The sequence below is a fragment of the Cynocephalus volans genome, chromosome 9, assembly GCF_027409185.1.
Source record: "Cynocephalus volans isolate mCynVol1 chromosome 9, mCynVol1.pri, whole genome shotgun sequence".
NCBI classification, from domain to species: Eukaryota; Metazoa; Chordata; class Mammalia; order Dermoptera; family Cynocephalidae; genus Cynocephalus; species Cynocephalus volans.
In genome coordinates, this window is record NC_084468.1 from 23,071,990 (window position 1) to 23,091,423 (window position 19,434).

General features: G+C 34.9%; 1 protein-coding gene across 2 annotated transcripts in view; it reads left to right on the forward strand.

Annotated features, from left to right (window-relative positions):
- Window positions 1–19,434, forward strand: part of TBC1D19 (TBC1 domain family member 19) — a 154,081-nt gene that overhangs the window by 18,518 nt on the left and 116,129 nt on the right. For both annotated transcript variants that reach the window (XM_063108149.1, XM_063108150.1), the window contains exons 2-4: window positions 9,796–9,868; window positions 10,828–10,873; window positions 16,468–16,543. In XM_063108149.1, coding sequence (XP_062964219.1) covers window positions 9,796–9,868; window positions 10,828–10,873; window positions 16,468–16,543 — 195 coding nt within the window. The remainder of the gene's footprint in view (window positions 1–9,795; window positions 9,869–10,827; window positions 10,874–16,467; window positions 16,544–19,434) is intronic.

The following is a 19,434-nucleotide window of genomic DNA, read 5'->3' on the forward strand; positions in this document are numbered from 1 at the left end:
AAATGAGAGGGAGAAAATCGATTACTAAATGTCAACTGAAAACTGTTTCAGGCTGAAAGTATATCATGAAAGGAGGCTAGGAAGAATAGATGTGGGGAAGGGAGGAAAAGACAGCCAGTGCTGGCAGAGAAGTGGGTGGGCTTGGGGATGTCAGCAAAAGAAAGCCAGTGAGGGATCCATCCTAAGATGAGAGAAACCAAAGCAGGGCAGGAATTAAGCAACATAGAGTGTAAGGCATGGTCGATGTTCACAGAGCCAAAACTTCCAATCTGAAATTAAAACTTAATCCTGGCGACAATGTGTGTCCACTGGGACTGCTAGGATTACAGAAACAAGTCTGGTCTACAATTTTAGAAAAAACATAGTATTAGGAAGAAGAGGAGATACCTAATTCAACATGTTTTAATTGAGCCTCTCATCTGCGGTGGTGATGGGCTCTAGAGAGAAATTAGACAAAGTCCAATACAATTTAGCTAATAAGGAAAGGATGTCTGGGGATTGACGTGGGTAAGAGCATTATGTCTTCTTTTAATAGCACTTCTCTCTTAGCTTTTTGTTTATATCCTTCAATATACAGTGAGTTCCTCAAAGATGAGGGAAGATACCTTGTTTTTCTTTTTATACCCAGCAGTTGGCACATAGGAAGTGTTCAATTAATAACTGAAAGGAGAATGCAAAAAAAAAAAAAAAATAGGGTATAAGTATACTGAGAGGAAATGGATGGGCATTGGAGACATCTTGGATGGCACTCAAGGTGGGAAGATGGGAGTGAATTCCCAATATAGGGTCGGTGAGAAGGCTAAGCAAAAGGTTCCTGTTGTAGGGCGTTCCTAGAGAGAGAAGATTTTACGGGTTGGATGTGACTAGATTTTTAGAGGGTTGTAAATGCTTGAATGAGTTTGCCTTGATTCTTTAGGCAGTGAAGGGTCATTGAGATATTTTGAGGATGGCGAAGGCATAGAGTTGGTTTTTAGGAACATTAATTAGCACTGGTGATCAAGATAGATAGGAGTAGGAGACAGTGCTTCAACTTCAGCTTCAACTTTTTTTTCTTCCTGCATTCTATTGGTCTTTTTCTATTCCACAAACCGACAGTGCACAAGACCATTCCCATGCTTTTGCTCAGTTTATCCCCTCAGCTTGTATTGCTTTGCTCCCCCTTTCCAGTTTCTTTAATTAGAATTGTTACTTTTTCTATGGATGATTCCTCTGTTATAACGTATTTTCTTTCTTATTGTGGCTTTTTTATATTGGTTATCTTCCTTACTGGACTAAAACTCCCAGAAAATGAGGACAATGTCTTATTCCTCTAGTGCTTCCCATGAGGTCTTGCAGGCTGTAGGTCAGTCTCAGAAATCTTAGTGCATAGAAGAATGGACAAATGCGTTAATTAGAAGGACTTACTATGTGATAGCTCCTGTGCTGTATCTTGCGATACAGAGATGAAAGACACTTTTCCTCAAGAAGCATTATAGTCTAGTGCAGTGGTTCTCATAGTATGGGTTGTGGACCCCTGGTGGCCCCATTACCCTTTCAGGTCAAAATTATTTTATAATAATGCTAAGACTTGCTTTTTTTTTGGCCTTATTAATTGGGCAGACATTTACACTGGTGGTACAAAAGCAATGGTGATGGGTTTAACTGCTGGTTTCTCAGTACAAATCATGGAGCTGATATCAAACTCTACTAGTAGTCCTTGAATTCTTCACCACCACATACTCACAGTGAAAAAGGAAAGGTCAGTTGTATTTGTGTGTCCTTGATGAAACATTAAACAATTATTAACTTTATTAAATTTTATCTCTTGAATACACATCTTTTTAATATTCTGTTCGACAAATGGAAAGTACACATAAATCACTTCTGCTGCATACCAAAATAAGATGGTTATCTAGAAGAAAAGCACTTAGTGATTATTTGAGTTACAAGCTGAACTGCTTTTTTTGTTTGTTTGTTTAATGAAACACTTGAAAGAGTGACTAACCAAAAAAACCCCAAACTATTGTTACTCATACTTGGGTATTTGGCAAGTATTTTCTTTAAAATGAGCTAAGTAAACTCATTACTTCAAGGAGAGCTATTTTGTGTTGCCAATGATCAAATTAGAGCTTTAAATGAAAATTATATTTTGGAAAACTTGTATCTACTTGCACTTGATAGCTTTACAGTACTTAAAGACTTTTCTGATGATATTGGTGGTGATATTAATGAATGTTACTTTTTGATAGTGTTTAATGAAATGTTTCAACTGCATAACTTACTTAACCAATATATTTAAAAGACCAATGCATGATTTTACAAAATCATGTATATGTAAAAGATCAATTCAATGTGCAAGGTAGATCAATGCATTTTTATGTTATAGAGTATGAAAAGTTTATTGATGTTTCAGATTCCACATTGCAACCAATCTTTAGGAAACTACTACTTGTCAAATTTTGGTGTACTATCAAAGGAGAATGTCCCCAATTATCTGAAAAGGATAGTAAAATACTCCTCTCTTTTCCAGTTACATATATATGTGATGCTGGTTTTTTTTTTATGTACATCAAGCAAAATAACACAATGCCACAGATTGGATTCCATGGCAGATTTAAGAATCCAGCTGTCTTCTTTTAAGCCAGACATCAAAGAGATTTGCAAAAATGTAAAATTATGCCTCTTTTCTCACTAATTTTTGTTTCTGAAAATAGTTATTTTAAATAAAAATATTTAGGTTATTATTTAATATATGATTGGTTTATTATTGTTATTTTTAAATGAATTCAACAAATTTTTCATTGTGGTAAAATATGCATAACATAAAATTTACCATTTTAACCATTAAGTGTTCAGTTCATTGGCATTAAGTACATTCACGTTGTTGTGCACCCATCTCCACTACTCATCTCCACAACGTTTTCATCATTTCAAACTGACACTCTACCCATTAAACAACAGCTCCCTATTCTCCCCTCTCCCAGCTCCTGGCAACCACCATGCTACTGTCTCTGAATTTTACTGCTCTAGGTACCGTGTGCAAATGGAATCATACAGTATCGGTCTTTTCATGACTGGTTATTTCACTTAGCATGATGTCTTCAAAGTTCATCCATGTTATAGCATGTGTAGAATTTCCTTCTTTTTTAAAGGCTGAATAATATCCCACTGTATACCACATTTTGTTTGTCCATTCATCTGTCTGGAGACGTTTGGGCTGTTTCCACCTTTGGCCATTGTGAATAAGGCTGCTATGAACACTGGTATACAAATAAGTATTTGTTTGAGTCCCTACTTTCAATTCTTTGGGTGTATACCCAGAACTGAATTGCTGAATCAATTCTATGTTTAATTTTTTGAGGAACCATCATAATAATAAACAAATATTGTTTATCTTTTAATTTCTACTGCTGTAAATATTAATAGATATAATCTACATAAACAAAAGCACTCTAGGTTTCTCAATACTTTTTAAGAGTTTGAGGGTCCTGAGACTAAAATGTTTGAGAGTTAGTGGTCTAGTGGAATAAGTAAAATAGGTCAGTTAGGAAGCTGCAACAGTAGAGGACAAGTTAGACTGGACCTTGCTCAGAAAAGAATGGCCAGGGTGGTAAGAAGACTCTGTTATATGAAGAGAACTTGAAGACTCTGTTATATGAAGAGAACTTGAAGACTCTGTTATATGAAGAGAACTTGAAGGCCACATACATGAGCATGTGGCCTTGAGAAAAGATGCTTCAGGGAAGACACAATAGCTATCTTTGAATATTTAAAGGTCTCTTGCAGAAAAGGGATAAAGTTTATTCTGTGACCCCAGGGTAGGGTTGGGGGAGGGGTGGCAGCAGAAGCTAAGAAGAATTGATTTAGCTCAGAATCAGGAAGAACTTTCTAACAGAATAATTCAAAGATGGAATTAGCTGAGGTAGGGATGTAGACAGTTTCTAATCTAGAAAGCTAGTTTAGAGTTTCAAAGTTAGTTTTCTAAGACAGAAAATCTCTTGAAGAGAGGAGAAATGTATTAAATGGTTAGTTGACATAAAATAAGTATAGTCCCTTCTAACCCTGATATTCTGTGATTCTTCAAGCACAGAATGATGAAGTCCAGGATTAGCATGATGGCACAGTTGAGAAGTGGAGAGGACAGGGCATCTTTAGAGGGAATTAAAGGATCGTTGGAACTTTCTTTGTGGACCTTTCTATGCCCTGGTTTGTACTTGATGGAGTACAGCTTATCTCTCAGCTTCTTTGACTCAGCTGCTACTTCAGCCTCTTTGCTTCTCCAGTTTCCTTTACTCACCAAGATTAGAAATTTAAGATTGCTAGTGGCCATTGCTTTGGGTTAAGACTATTTTTGTAGGAATAGAATGAAACTGGGTTTTGGGGGTTTGGGGGTTGGATGGTGGCCATATGTTTTCGAGAGTACAAAAGGGTGGAGGATGTCAGAATCAACATAAATAAATGGGCGCAGCATGTATGCTGGACCATAACTAGGAATCTACCGTACACCATCTCCCTACATTATATTTGTGAACATATTCTTCACCAGCTTTTATAGTGAGCTAGAAGCACTTTGTTTAAAAGATAAGGCTTAACTTTTGTTGTAGATATTTTAAAAACCTTTACCTCCAGCCCCCACTCCCACCCCTTTCCTGCTAATCTTTTACAAATATTTTAGTGCATTGCCATATGGGCACATTTTATATTTTATAACACAACTTTAATTTATATTGGACTTCACACCTTAAAAATAACTTAAACATTTTTTTTGTTCTAGCCTCACAACAACTTAGTTCAGGTATTATTCGTTTATTTATTTTTTGTCTTGCAATTTTAAATTATTTCTTGAAACATAATTGATAATACGTATTTGTGGGGTACATAGTTGACTATCGGTACTTGTGTACAATATGTGATTATTAAATCAGGATAATTAGCATATTCATCATTATAATATGTAATCAATCTTTGTGTCCATTAATCAATTTCTTGCTGTCTCCCCACCTTCTTTCCTTTTCCCACCTCTAGTAACCACAGTTCTGTTTTGATTCTTCTGAAAGTTCAACGTATTATTGTGATTGTTTCTTTTTAGCTCTCACTTATTATCTATTACATAAAGAAGAAAACTGAGATGCAGAGAGGTTAAATGACTTGGCCAAGCTAGTAAATAAGGCTGAGAGATGATTCCAGATCTTTTGATGCCAAATTCCTACTCTAATTTAGTCCCAAGTGGTTTTTAAACTGCTCTGTTATATCCAAGGATTCTGAAAAGTTCTATTTATTTAAAAATATTTAATTTAAAAATTATATTAAGAAACAACACTTTCAAATGCATTAAATATCAAGGACTTAGCGCATCGTCCACTATTGTGCTTCCAAATTTACTTGTTTCTGGGTAGATCGCAGAAAAAAACCTGCTTCTTTTATCTCTCTTCATTTGTTTGGGACAGCTTACGAATATGTCATTGATGAGAAAGGATGCACCTCTGCACTGGTATATTTAAGTATTCAGGCTTGTGCATGTTTGCTCATGGTATGTTGTACAGGTGAGGATGCTACTGCAGCAGGTATGCTGTGCTTGGTGTTGGCCAAGCAAAGCACAAGTGCATCTGCTCAACGCAAGCCCCTGTCATGGGATGCCGCTAAGATGTTCAATGAATGAGCCAGTAACACATCATGTGGTAGTAAGACCATGTTATGCATAGTTTTAGCAGTTATACGATCAGAAGATCTTTGTCTCATTTTTGTATGTGTGATAAGTAATTTTAGGATTTATCTTCAAAATAAAAATTTCCAATTACTTCTCTTTGATTTCCTTATCAGTTTAATTTGGTAGTGTGCTGAGAGTGCCAGGAAGGCTATTACAATTATAAACACTTACCTCTGGGGATATAAAAATATAATATATAAAAATAATAAATATAAAAATATAAAAATAATTTCATCAAGTTTTATTTATTTATATCTTATTTATTTGGGGAGAAAATTGATTAAAAAGGATAGAACATGGTTTGGTCATTATAATTTTGTCAAGCATCAATTAATGCCAGGGTAGTACTTGGGATGCAATTTATAGTCTAGTCAAAAAAATAAATAGGTGGACCGAAAATTATAAGTGCTATAGCCAAGAAATATAATGCTCTATTTTGCTGAGGGGACTTAGGAAAGGAGGTGATGACTTGGAATCTAGTAGGTGTTTGCCAAGTTGGTGAGGGAGTACAACATCTGGGGAAACAACATGTATAAAAGCCTGGAGCCCTTGGAGGACTTGACAGTTGGGGGATCAGTGAATATAATTCATTATGACTAGAGATTAGGGTATGTGTGGAGAGGAGGTGTGAGAAAAGAAAGGATGTTGTTATCTTGGTGGAGCAGAAGCAGGAGATGGATTTGTAGAGATAAGTTTGGTCTACGTTATGAAGTGCCAAGTATGCCCTGCTGAAAAATTTAAACTTCTTGTGTATGCTGTGGAGAGCACAGCCAGGAGAGACTTATGTTTTAGGAAGAAAATGCTGCAGAATAGACTAGACAAGGGAGAAATTGATTCATTCATGTAATAAACATTTATTGAGCACCTGCTATGTGAAAGTAACTTTCTAAACACTTGGGATACAACAGTAAAAAAGACAAGTATGTCTGCCCTAGTGAGGCTTACCACTTCTAGTGTAATGAGTTAAACACTATGCCAATAAACACAGTGAATAAATTAATCTTACAATATGTTAGGAGGTAACAAATGCTAAGAAAGAAGAAAAAATAGAGTAAGGGGGTTTGGGAATGCCAGGTGGATGGTGGTTGCAATTTAAGTAAGGTGGCAAGATGTGTAGTTCAGAAGGTGTTACAGTAACAGAAATGAGAAATGATGAGGACTTAGACTAAATGTGGGACTTTAAAATGGAGAGAAGGATTAGATTGGGAGACATATTTTTTCTTTTTTGAACCTTTTTATTGTAAAATAAAATATAAACAGAAAATACACAAAACAAATCTATAATGTATTATAAGGGTAACGATTTTATAACAGTCACCCTGCAAAGAAGTGAAACGTTGCCAGCCATACCACACACCCTTTTAGACACCCCTTCATTTGCCCCATCCCAATCACAAACTCTTCCCTCCCTGACAACCGATGTTTATGATAATCATTTTCCTGCATTTTGTGATAGTTTTATTAAGCAAATGTATATCCCTAGACATTATAGCCTAGTCTTGACATTTAAAAATTTTTTTGATATGTCTTTTAAGTCTTTTTTAATCTACAGGTTTTCTCCTCTTCCTTTCTTTTTCTTTACAATCTGTCAGGTGCAGAGTTGGGCTATTTGACATTAGACTTTTCCACAGCCTGGATTTTTCTGATCGCAAACTCATGGTACAGATCAGCATGTTCCTTTGTCATTTGCATGCCTTATAAGTTGACAGCTGGACCTAGAGGCTTCATCAGACTCAGGTGACATCCCTGAGGCATGATAATAGGCAGTAGAGTGTTCTTTCATTGAGAAGCACATAATGTCTGGTTGTCTCTTTTGCTGTGTTAATAGTCGTTCCTGATCAATGCCTAGAGTTAGTAATTTAGTGGGGGTTGCAAAATTGTGATATTCTAATTATATGATATCTATTTTAGCTATTGGCTGGAATAACTTTTATAAAGAATTATTTCCCCTCATTTACTATTTGGTTACCCAGGGGTTCAGTTCCTATAGATTTACCAGTTTTAAACTAAATGAGTTAGTTCCCTATCATCCTCAATTTTGATTACTCTATCAACATTTTCTCCTCAGTGTGACCTTGTCTGGAAAGGGAGCCCTGATTGGTCAGTTTCAAGAATTCATAGGTGCTAAACTGCTTCAGTCTCTTCAGACCTCAACAGCTATACTGGATTAGGCAAAACCCTGCCCAGTTTTAGCTCCTATTCTAAAATTGGCTCATCATGTATTCGAGTGTACATTTGTTGGCTATTTTAGCATTCTCTTGTTTTCACATACATCAGATACCCCACTGCTTTCCTCTGCTTCCTGTAAAGATGCTAATACCATGTAGGTCTTGTGGATGTTGGTTTGTCTTCAACTGCTTGTATGAGGGTACTTCAAAAAGTTCCTGAAAAAATAGAATTGAAAGATAATGCGAATCTTTCCATGAACTTTTTGAAGTACCCTTGTATTTTGGGTTTGTAGGGGATGTCTTGTCACCCAGTTTTGTTGTAAGTATTTTCCATGGGATTTTGGTTTTGCTATCTAGTTGTTTGGTCAGTTTTCAATGTGTAAATCGGGGAGATTAAAAAAAAAATCTTACTGTCACTGCTGCCATCTTCTCAGAAAAGGGTTGAATCATGAAAAGTTAGGGTGGAATTGAGAATAAGTTTGGTATAGCCACAGTGGAAAATAAGTTCCTTAGAGAATTAAAAATAGATCTACCTTATGACCCAGCTATCCACTACTGGGTATATACCCAAAGGAAATGAAAACAATATTTCAAAAAGACAGTCTCACTCCCATGTTCATTGCAATGCTATTCACAATAGCCGAGAGATGGAATCCACCTAAATGCCCATCAATGGATGAATAGGTAAAACAACTGCAGTATATATACACAATGGAAAAAAACGATATCCTATCATTTGCAGCAACATGGATGGAACTGGAAGCCATCATGTTAAGTCAAGCAAGTAAGGCATAGAAAGACAAATATTGCATAATCTCACTCATATGTGGAATCTAAAAAAAAAAAAAAAAAAAGTGGTTCTCATAGAAGTAGAGAGTAGAATAATGGTTACCAGGGGCCAGGAAAGGGGATGGGGGGTCGGAGGGAGGAGAAGTGGTGGACTAACAGGTACAAAGTGTGCTATCTACCCTAAGTAAATCATTGTGTGGTATATGCACATATTGAAACAATACATTGTACCTCACAAAGATGTACAAGTAAATGTCTAAAAGAATTTTTTTTTAAAAAAACCTAACAAGCAAACAAAAAGGAGAATAACTTTGAAGTTTCTGACTTGGAAGTTCTGTGGATGCTAATTTTATTGATGAAGATTTAGAAATAGAACAAAAAGAACAAGGTAGTGAGTGGAAGATAAGACCAATTTTTGGTTTTTTAGGCATGAAATGCTTACGACGTGCCCTAATAGAAGTGCCTTCTCAAGAAATACACTTCTAGAATTTGATAAAAGAGCTAGGTGATGAAACATCAACACTTTGAGAGTAATCAAAGCCATTACAAGCAGGAAAATAATATTTTTGGTCAGAATTGTAGTGTGGAAAACCAGTAGAATAGAAAGCATGCACTTGAAGATGAGACATTAATAAGCATTTATGAACTAGTAGTTTTATGTATTTTCCATAAATATGCACAACAAATACATGCTTACATTGAGCAGCAATCGAAAGAGGAAAATACTATACAAAGATCTATTTGCATGGATGCAACTGGCTTTTTGGTCATTAGTTGTAGGTGCCACATACTCGTATGTTGGGTATAGTATTAAGGGAATAGATTTGTAAAATCTTAGTATTTTTTTCTCCTTGAGACCCTAGATAAAGAAGTTAAGTATTCATAAGCTGCAAGTTTTTATATTTTGAGTAGACTTCAGTGTATTATAACAGATCCTCTAGTTTAAGGGTAGGTGAGAAAGGAAGTCTTTCTTATGAGCTATTCTAGATAAATCTAAGGTGCTGTATCCTCAAAGAGTACTTTTTAAATAGTATACATATTTGGGCACTTCTTTTGTAAAATTTTATTAGTGTTAAATATCAACCCAAATGATTTACTTTTGACCTCTGTCTTTTCCTTTCTTCTTATTTTTCTTCTTTTTAAACAAATTAGGCCAGTCTTCAGAGACCTGAGATTAAACTTGAATCATTAAAAGAAGATATTAAGGAATTCTTTAAAATATCAGGTTTGTAATTTTTTCCCCTAATTCTTTAAGGCAAAATAAGAAAATGCTTTATTTATTCCTAATTCTTTAAGGCAAAATAAGTAATATTTTATCCCTTCCAATTACTGCCTTCCAATTACTCATTCAAAATTGTGAAAAACTGTGGCCGACTAGATTTCTTTTTTGGGAAGAATTGTAACTATTAGACATTTCAGTGGTGCAAAAATTCAAGAACATTGTGGGAATGACTGCTTTGCATTAATCAGTTTTAAATACTATTTGCCTTCATGGCCAAAACACATCCTGAATATATTAAGCAGTTCCTTAGTTAAGTAACTTGTCTTTTTACTTTGCAGTCGTAGCTTTTTTCCTTCTACAATTTTTTCACCTCTTTTCTATGCTTTCAAAGAAAACAAAAACAAAATCTTAATTTTTTATGTTGCAGAAGAGACGTTCCCTATCCTAACCTCTGCACATGGGAAGTGAGATGTAGTTAGTAAGCAGCTGAGCTAATTGGTCTGAGTGGTGGTAACTCACAATAATCTGCTTCTGGTGTCCAGGAGTTTACTGACTAGTTAATTGTAACTAATTATTTGTGATCTATCATTATCAGGTGCCTGGCTGTTTCTTGCCCTTCTCTTGGCACATTCCTCATAGCGTTAGTAGTACAATATCCAAAGATTTTGGCATTCACTGAGCACCTCGATAGTGAAGAAGAAAAGTTCTCCCATCTTGAGAAAATGGTACAATAGTTTTACTTAAAAATAATATCATGTTGATGACTTTGCCACTCAGTGTTAGCCAGGGGATGTGGTAAGTAGGAAATAATTCCTTAATAACACTCACACAGCGATTGGCAGTTGACAAAGTTCTTTCACAAATGAATATGATGCCAAAGTTTGGGTGAGATGAATTTAATTATGATATATGTTTATTTAAAAAAACTAATATGTTCATATATTTTATTCTTTTTTTAACAGGTTGGGAAAAGAAACTTCAAAATGCTGTTTATAGTGAACTGAGTGTGTGAGTTTTTCCCACCTATTTTGAGATACTGTTTTGTTTAGCTATATTTACTTTGCAGTAATAAAATCAGTATTGTTATGGATGAGTGTACTTCAAAAAGTTTGTGGAAAAGTAGAATTGAAAGATAATATGAATCTTTCATGAGCTTTTTGAAGACGTCTCATATATTTACTGTATTATTATTTCTCAGTAGTATTTATGTAGCATTTCAAGTAAGTTAATAAAATTAAAAATTACTACAGTGTTGCCTGAGAATTAATAATAAATAGGTGGGTTTTTTATTGCCAAAGATTTTATATTAACAATCCATTCATCCAGTGTAATTGAGGATTAAGATATTTCTCTTAAATTAATATTTTAGATAATTGAAGCTTACTAACTTTTTTATTGTTGCCATCTTGGATATTACACTTTTTTCGATCTTGATAAACTGACCAATCTAAACATAACTACTTGTTTTTGCAAAATTGGTGTCGTTATAAGAATATCAATGTTTTTGCTTATGTAGATTTACTATCAGGGTCTGTTAAGGTGTATAGAACTATTTGCTTTATAAAAAATGTAGATCCAGAATGTTAGCTTTTGCAGTTTGTTAAACATTCTGTTGTTCATCAATTATTTATTAAGTACCTACCATGTGCCAGTACTATGCTAGGCACTGGGGATATAGTATAGAATGATAAAGAAAATTTCTGCCCTCATGGAGTTCATAGTCAAAGAGAGTTCTTATGTCTGCTATTTTTATTTTTACTTCTGTAACTTTATCTAGGTCTCTAGCACTCCCTAGTTTCTAACACTCCTATTTCCAACTTGCTCCTTCTAATCTGCAGTTAACTGGGAAATGAGGTAACCCAGTTTACCAGAACTGTTTCTAAAATAAAGAGAATTAGAAGAAGGATTATGGATATATGTTTTAGATATACTTTTAAAAAAATTAGTATTTGCTTCTTTGCTTATCACTATCTTCCCAGTTGGCTTTTGAATACTTAAATAACATCAGATGTAAGTCCTCTCTATTAATTGAATTTGATTGTAGTAATGAACGAATTCCATGGGATTCCCCTTCTGGAGGAATTCCTGACCTGTGTGGGTCTGAGTGCTTGCTGCTATAAGATCACCAGTAATACCTGCCAGACACAACTTCAAGGAAAGGCTTTTTACTTCAGAAGACATCAACCAGGAGACAGAGGGTAAAGTCCCAACTGCCTCCCAGATCGACTGAGGGCTGGAGTTTATATAGGTAAATGTATCGGGCGAGACACGATGTCTGCTTTCGAAACAATCTTAGTTTATCATTAAGGGCTAGCTATAGAGGGAAAACAAAGTTCTATAGCGTATACACGAGTTGGAAGCAGGGGGTTCTACATTTACAACTGTGACCGTACCTTCAGTACTAATCACCAAAGGAATAGACGTTTATCATAACAAGGTTTTAAATTCACAATGTGTAGTAGATATGCCTATTGTCTGTAATTCAAAACACTGAATTCTCAATCCAAGGAGATGTTACCAATGATTGTTATTTTTGTGATCTAATGCATTCCTGAAAATTGTTCTGTGTGACAGACTGCCTTCTTATGTGATGGCAGAAACTGTTTTGTTCATGATCATATCTTCAGTGTCCTACACAACAGAACTTTAAATAAATATTCTTTTGAATAACTTGGGATAGTTTAAGGAGTCCAGTAATACTACCTTTCTTCCTCACTTGGAATCTGAACAAGTTGAGAAATAAGATAAAACAGAAAGGCAGATGGGAGCTCAAACTTACATTTTTTACTGATAACAACAGGATAGGAGGACATAGCTTAGTGGGAGAGCAAAATGAGTCCCTTAACTGAACTCCAGAATTAAGTAGTCTTAACCTGCCAATCAAATAGTGTTGGATCAGGGTGAGCATGTTCAGTTTAATCTTCCCAAATTTAAAAGTTGGGTAAGACATTAAAACTCTTCTGTGGTGTAATGAGTAAAGCCCTGGAGAAAGACCAAGAATGTTACAGTAATGGAACTCTTTCACATGGAAGGGAACATCGGGAGTGGGGAAGAAGTGTTTCCTCTAACATAAATTGAAAGAATAGAGTGGACTTAACATATTCTGTTGCATTTTTCATTGGCAGCAACCATTAGATGGATAAGTAAGGGAAGCAAAAAGTAAAGAAAGAATATTCATTAGGTAATATTAAATAATTGGAGCTAAAAAGTACACACACACTCTCTCTTATGCCTAATAGAGGTGTGGAACACATGAGCTATACAAATCATACTTGAAAATAGCTCACTAAATTTTACTTTTTTAAATAAGCATTCCAAAAATTTTATCAGATTCTTATTTAACAAATATAACAGAAAAATTTCTGTATCCTGTTATTTATATGTAATTTGTGACTAGCTCTTCCCACTTTAGATTGCATACTTAAATTATCTTTCCCATTCTTTTTAAACAGTTGCATATTTATTATTGTGTGAATAACTATCCAATATTATATTAATGATAATCTACATTGATTGAATGCTTATTTTGTGCCAGGTACCATGCTAGCACTTTATATTCATTTGCCTATTTGATGTAATCTTTATAACAACTCTGTGAAGTAGAATTTATTATTGTCACCATTTTACAGAAGAGAAAATTGAGGCTTAGACCACTGTCTTCATCTGTTTTGTGCTGCTATAACAGAATACTTGAGACTGGGTAATTTATTGACTGGAAGCTGGGAAGTCCAAGGTCCAGGTGCTGACATCTGATGAGAGCCTTCTTGCTGCATCATCACATGGCAGAAAGTGAGAGGGCAAGAAGGGGCCAAACTCACCATTTTATAAAGGCACCAATCTCACCAATGAGGGTGAAGCCCTCATGGCCTAATCACCTCGCAAAGGCCCCACATCTTAATACAGTTACAAGGCAATTAAATTTCAACATGAGTTTTGAGGAGGACAAACATTCAAACCATAGCAGACCACTTAAGTCATTTGCTGAAGATCGTGTAGCTAGTAAACGGTGGTGCTAGGGCTTGACCTCTAGCTGTCTGATTTCAAAGCCTGTGCGTTTACTACATCTCACATATGTCTATATCTTATCACTGGACTAGATTAAAACTGTTCTGGAATAAGAATTGTGTCTTATGTTTCTTTTAATATCTCTTATAGCATCAAATAAATGATATTGAGTCAACAGTTATTGAGCCACCTACCAATGCTAACATGTTAAATATTTGTTGAATTAAGGAAACTCAGTATAATTATTAATCTTAACCTTACTATAAAGATTTAACTAAGACAATCTCTACATACAAAATGAAAATGCACTGATTTCTTTCTGTGTCTTAGTATTCATTGTACTTTGTACAGAGCAATTTATGAAGACTCAAATGACCTATCTCTTTCTCTAAGGAACATAAATTAAAGAAGTAAATAAACCTTTTAAAAAAAACCTTACTATATATATCCATGTTATAAAAACATATGCCATAGTCTACTGTTATAGAAGGTATATGCAAATGTCTACCATACCACAGAGAGGTATGAGTGTTGAACAGTAAGTGGGCCTAAGGTGGAAGGATTTTAGATAATGGGTACCTTACACTAGAACACAAATTTGGTTAAGTCTTCATAGACATTCATGGCTTTCACTGGAAGAGTGCTCAGATAGTAGTCCTAGGTACTTTCAAAATGTCCTAATCATACAGTCCTTTGCCCTCTTAGTTTTAAGTGCTACTGTACATTTGCTATGTTTTAGGCACTGAGCCAGGTGCTGAGGGTAATGAGCAAGCTAGACAGTTGTTGCTTTCATGGAGCTTACATCCCAGTGGGGCACACACAGATTTTAAAGAGGCAATTACAGTACAGTATAATAAGTGCTATGGTAGGGGAAGTACAAGAAGCCCATAGAGCAGGCATTTAACTCAGATTTGGGGATTCTGTGGTGACTTAACAAAGGAAACAATATTCAGGCTGAGGTAGGAAAGCTGAGCTGAGTTAGGGGAAGGAGTAGAGAAGAAAAGCACTTTAGGCAGAAAGGAATGGGCTCAGAGGTTTAGAGGTGGAAAGGAATGTGGTGCAATGGAGGAATAAAAGTTCATATGGCTGGATGGTAGAGGGTGAAGGGGGTGTATTAGTCCATTTCTGTTGCTTATAACAAAATATTTGGAACTGGGTGATTTATAAAGAATACAAAATTTATTGCTTACAGTTTTGGAGGCTGTGAAGTCCAAAGTCCAGGGAACACATCTGGTGAGGGTCTTGATGGTGGCAACCCTGACCCAGGGGTCTCACATGGCAGAAATGGTGGAGCAGAGAGAGAGAGAGTTCCTCATGCACTCTCCTTTAAAAGCCCTCAGAACCACACCCATGACCAATGTCTTTTAATCCATTCGTTAGGCATGGCCCAGCAATCTAGTTACCTCTTCAAGGCCCCAACTTGCAATTACCATAGTAGGATTTCCTACCCTCTTAACTGTCACATTGGGGATCAAGATACTAATACATAAAACTTGGGGACACAATCCATATCAGTGGGCATGGCAAAGGGTGATGTTAGATATGTAGGCAGGAGTAAGCACCTTACTCAAGGCTTTGTAGACTGGATCCTAAAAGCATTTGGGTGTCACTTTCTAATTTTGAGCAAAGTAGTGACATGATCACATTTGCATTTTATCCAGTCAACATCATATCTAGTATGTGCCAGGCATTATGCTAGACACTGGAAATACAATCACTGGTGAATAAAGAAGACATCACTCCTGGCTAACAGCCAAGCAAGTTGCCAAATAGGTTGAAAATCGTCTGGAAGCACAGGAAACTGCTTAGGAACCTGCTAGATAGGTTCTCATCAAATATTTCTAAATAAATGATACGTATTACTATCTGATATTATTCTATTTATTATTTCTTTTCATAATTATTGACTGCCTTTCTTTACTAGAAAATGGGATATTGTCTACCATATTTTGGTACCTAGAATTGCTCTAATATTTATTGACTAAATGAATCTATATTCTTTATAAAAACAATACATTCTGATATAAAGTGTAGTGTTACTTGGAAAACAGAAGTAATTTATAATATATTAAAATTTTTAAATTTTGCTAAATTTGTGAGTTTGTATATCATGTATTAAAACATGGCTGTTACCAAAAATAGTATTTATATTATCATTTCGATTTTGTAAAAATATATATAATCACGTGAACAGGGAAGTTGGGAGAAATGAAATGAGTTGATATATTGGTAAGTTAATGGATTTTTTTTTACCTTTAATTTCTGTTAATGTTAAAATATTGTATGCCAAAGTTAATGGTTATGACAATTTTCATGTGAGCATTTACAGAGATAGGTAATTTAAGAATTACCTCAGTTTGTGAATACAGGTTATCATGCAATTTAACTTTTAACATGTAGTTAAAATTTTAATATAGAACTTCAATACTAGTAGGATAAAAATTAAAGTTTTATTGCACCTTGTATAAACACATTGAACTACTAACAAACATTCTATTTTATTTATGACATGGATTATAGAGGTAAGTAATTTCTAACCAGGAGAATTAATTATCAAGAGTAATGTATAATATTTAGCTGCCTCTTTTTGCTCCTAGGTTTCCTTTACCTAGTCATCCTGCTGCACCTCCTGAACATCTTAAAGAACCTTTGGTATACATGAGGAAAGCACAGGTTGGCTATTGTTCATTTTCATTTTATTTTTTCATGCTGAGTTATATATTACAGAGTAGAAGATCCTTATTAATGTCAGAAATATATATTATTCATTATATAAAAGACTGGATAAGAACCACTAATATGATGTTAATAGTATTTGCATACTGTTCCTTTTTATTTTCAGTAACAAAGGATTATACCTATTTAACTATAGTAATAATGGAAAAAATTGAGTAGAAGAAGAAAAAAATCACACACCATCCTAGCCTGAAATTTAAAATGTGCTTTAAGTATTACGTGATAATCTATTCCTCAGCCCTGTGATATTAAAGGAATGAAATGTGAATGAACTGACACCCTCTTCCCTATAAGTTTCGACTTTTGAAGCCATTGTTCTTGGTACTGTATATGAAATATATTTGTTCTCACAACAGGTTGTCACATGCTAATTCTGTTGTTACAGAACTCAAATGAATCTGCTATCAAAATGGGCTGGCAACCACTAAGAATCATTTTAAAAGGATAAAATAAAATAATTTAAGGAGAAAAACTATAAAAAGCTTTTAAAATAGAAACTCAATGCATTCTATCACATGCCCCTAACTTTCAACTGTCCTTCACCTCAGCACAGCCTAGATTACCTCCCTTTGGCTCAGTCTTGTTTGTAAGACTTCCTCACAGTGTTGGTAAGACTTCCTCACAGTGTTGGTAGGACTCTGTGACTGTCGCTGCTGAGGCATTTAATTAATATCACAGTGAGAGTTTACCTTCCTTCTCCACCATAGCCTCAGAAATAGATTTTTAAATCCTTTTTATAATGAAAAGTTTCACATACATCCTAAAGAATTCCCATGAACTCATCACTCAACTTCAATGATTAACATCATGGTTCTGCTGCTCTTGAAATTTTTCTGCTGCTTTGAGTTACTTTTTTCCACAGCAGTGGATGTTAAGCAAATTTTTGTTTTTCAACTTTTATTTTTATTTAAAAATCCTCAACATTAGATGGTGAAAGAAGGCAATATAAGCAAAAAACATGGAGATATTTGAGGAAATGTGTAATATATTTCTGTCTGTAGGTGATATTTTTTAGAGCTAGGTATCATAATATTTATTGATTTGTCATCAAGTGTAATAGTTAAATGATACAGGGTGAAAGAATTGTGTGGTCTTTTGTTGTAAAGATTTAAACTCGAGAAAATAAAACTAAGAAGGTTTGGGGTCTAAATTTTTTGGTAAAATTTGAAAATTTCTAAAAGATATAGAGAAAGTATTAGTTTTAGCATATTAGATATAAGAAAGAAAACACAATGGTTGGTTTTCTATCATGACTGCAGAGAAGAGACAGAGAAGAAATAATAAGTTCATTCTTAAAGCCTATTGCTAGTGTTTGAGAATATATGTGAAGGGTAAGGGTATGTATAAAATGTATGGTACTCCTCTCTTTTCTTTCTGGACTTACCCCCTGCATTAGGAATTGGCAAACTACGGCCCATGGGTCAAGTCTGGCCTGCTACCTGTTTTAAAAGGGTTGGCAAGTTAGGAATTTATCTGCACATTTTTAACTGGCTGAAAAATCAAAATAATAATATCTGTGACACCTGAAAATTATAGAAATTAATAAAATATGTTTTGTTGGAAAATAGTATTGCTCATTCATTTATATATTGTCTATGGTTGCTTTTGCAATACAATGACAGAATTACGTAGTTACAAAAGTGAACTTATGGCCTGCAAAGTTTAAAATATTTACTCTCTGCCCTTTTAAAGAAGGTTTGCCAACCCCTGCACTAAATTATTCATTTTTTGAGAGTGGACTGTGCTTTTTATCCTCAGCATCTATCATAATGCCTAGCCAGAGAACACTCTCAGTGAATGATTGTTGAACTAATTGATTCTTTAACCATGGTCATACTAATAACTTCCTCTACCAGTAAGTGTCTATTTCCATATGTTTGTTCTCCTTGAGACATCCAGTTTTTCAGCTCTCTGTTCTCTTGGGCAGTTCTCGTTTTTTTGCATGAAAGATCCTTAGTCTGGATCTTGTGATTGTCATTCCATTATGTTCTCTCTTGTACTTCATAATCTCTTGCCCCTTTAGGCGTCAGGCTTCCATTTTATCTGCCATTCTAGTCCTTTGCTTATTTATTAAGAATATTCAAATTATTTCATTCAAGCTTCCACAGCTTCCCTCTTCTTTGCTGCTGCATCTCTTTTTGTTCCAGTCCTCCATGATCAACTGTCTGATGTACATTTCTTCTGTAAGATCAGACTGTGAGTTTACTGTGTTCTTCCTAAAATGAGCATCTCTTCCTGATATTATTTCTGTTAATGGGTATGCATCATTATTATAGTAATTTAGACTTGAAATATCTTTGGCCTCAGTTTTTCATATCCAGATAGTCACTAAGTTATATCAGTTATTTCTTTTATAGTCTTATAGTCTTTCTTTTCATTACCAAAGCTATAACCATAGTGATCACAACAATGATGATGACAATGCTGATAATGATGACTATCCTTTATTGAGTGTTTACTTTGTTTCAGACATTGTGCTTTAATTCACATCCTTGTTTTAGTCTTACACCTCCCAACTTTCAGTCTCCCTCTCTCCATCTCCTTATGTAGTCTCAATACTATTAACTTTAATTACAAGCAGATGAACTCTTATAATGTATCTCACTGCCTTTTAACAAACCTTCAGTGACTCCCAACTGGCTACCAAATGAAGTTCCTACTTCAAAGCCCAGCATTTAAAAATTTTTACTATCTGTCCCCAGCTTCCCTTTCCGCATTGTAAATCTCTTCTGTCTTATAACTGTCCTATGTGCCTGTCCAAGTGAATCATTTTGCCTTTTCCTTTTGCATCATTAACACTTTTTATATTTTGTTTTTCTAACTTGGGA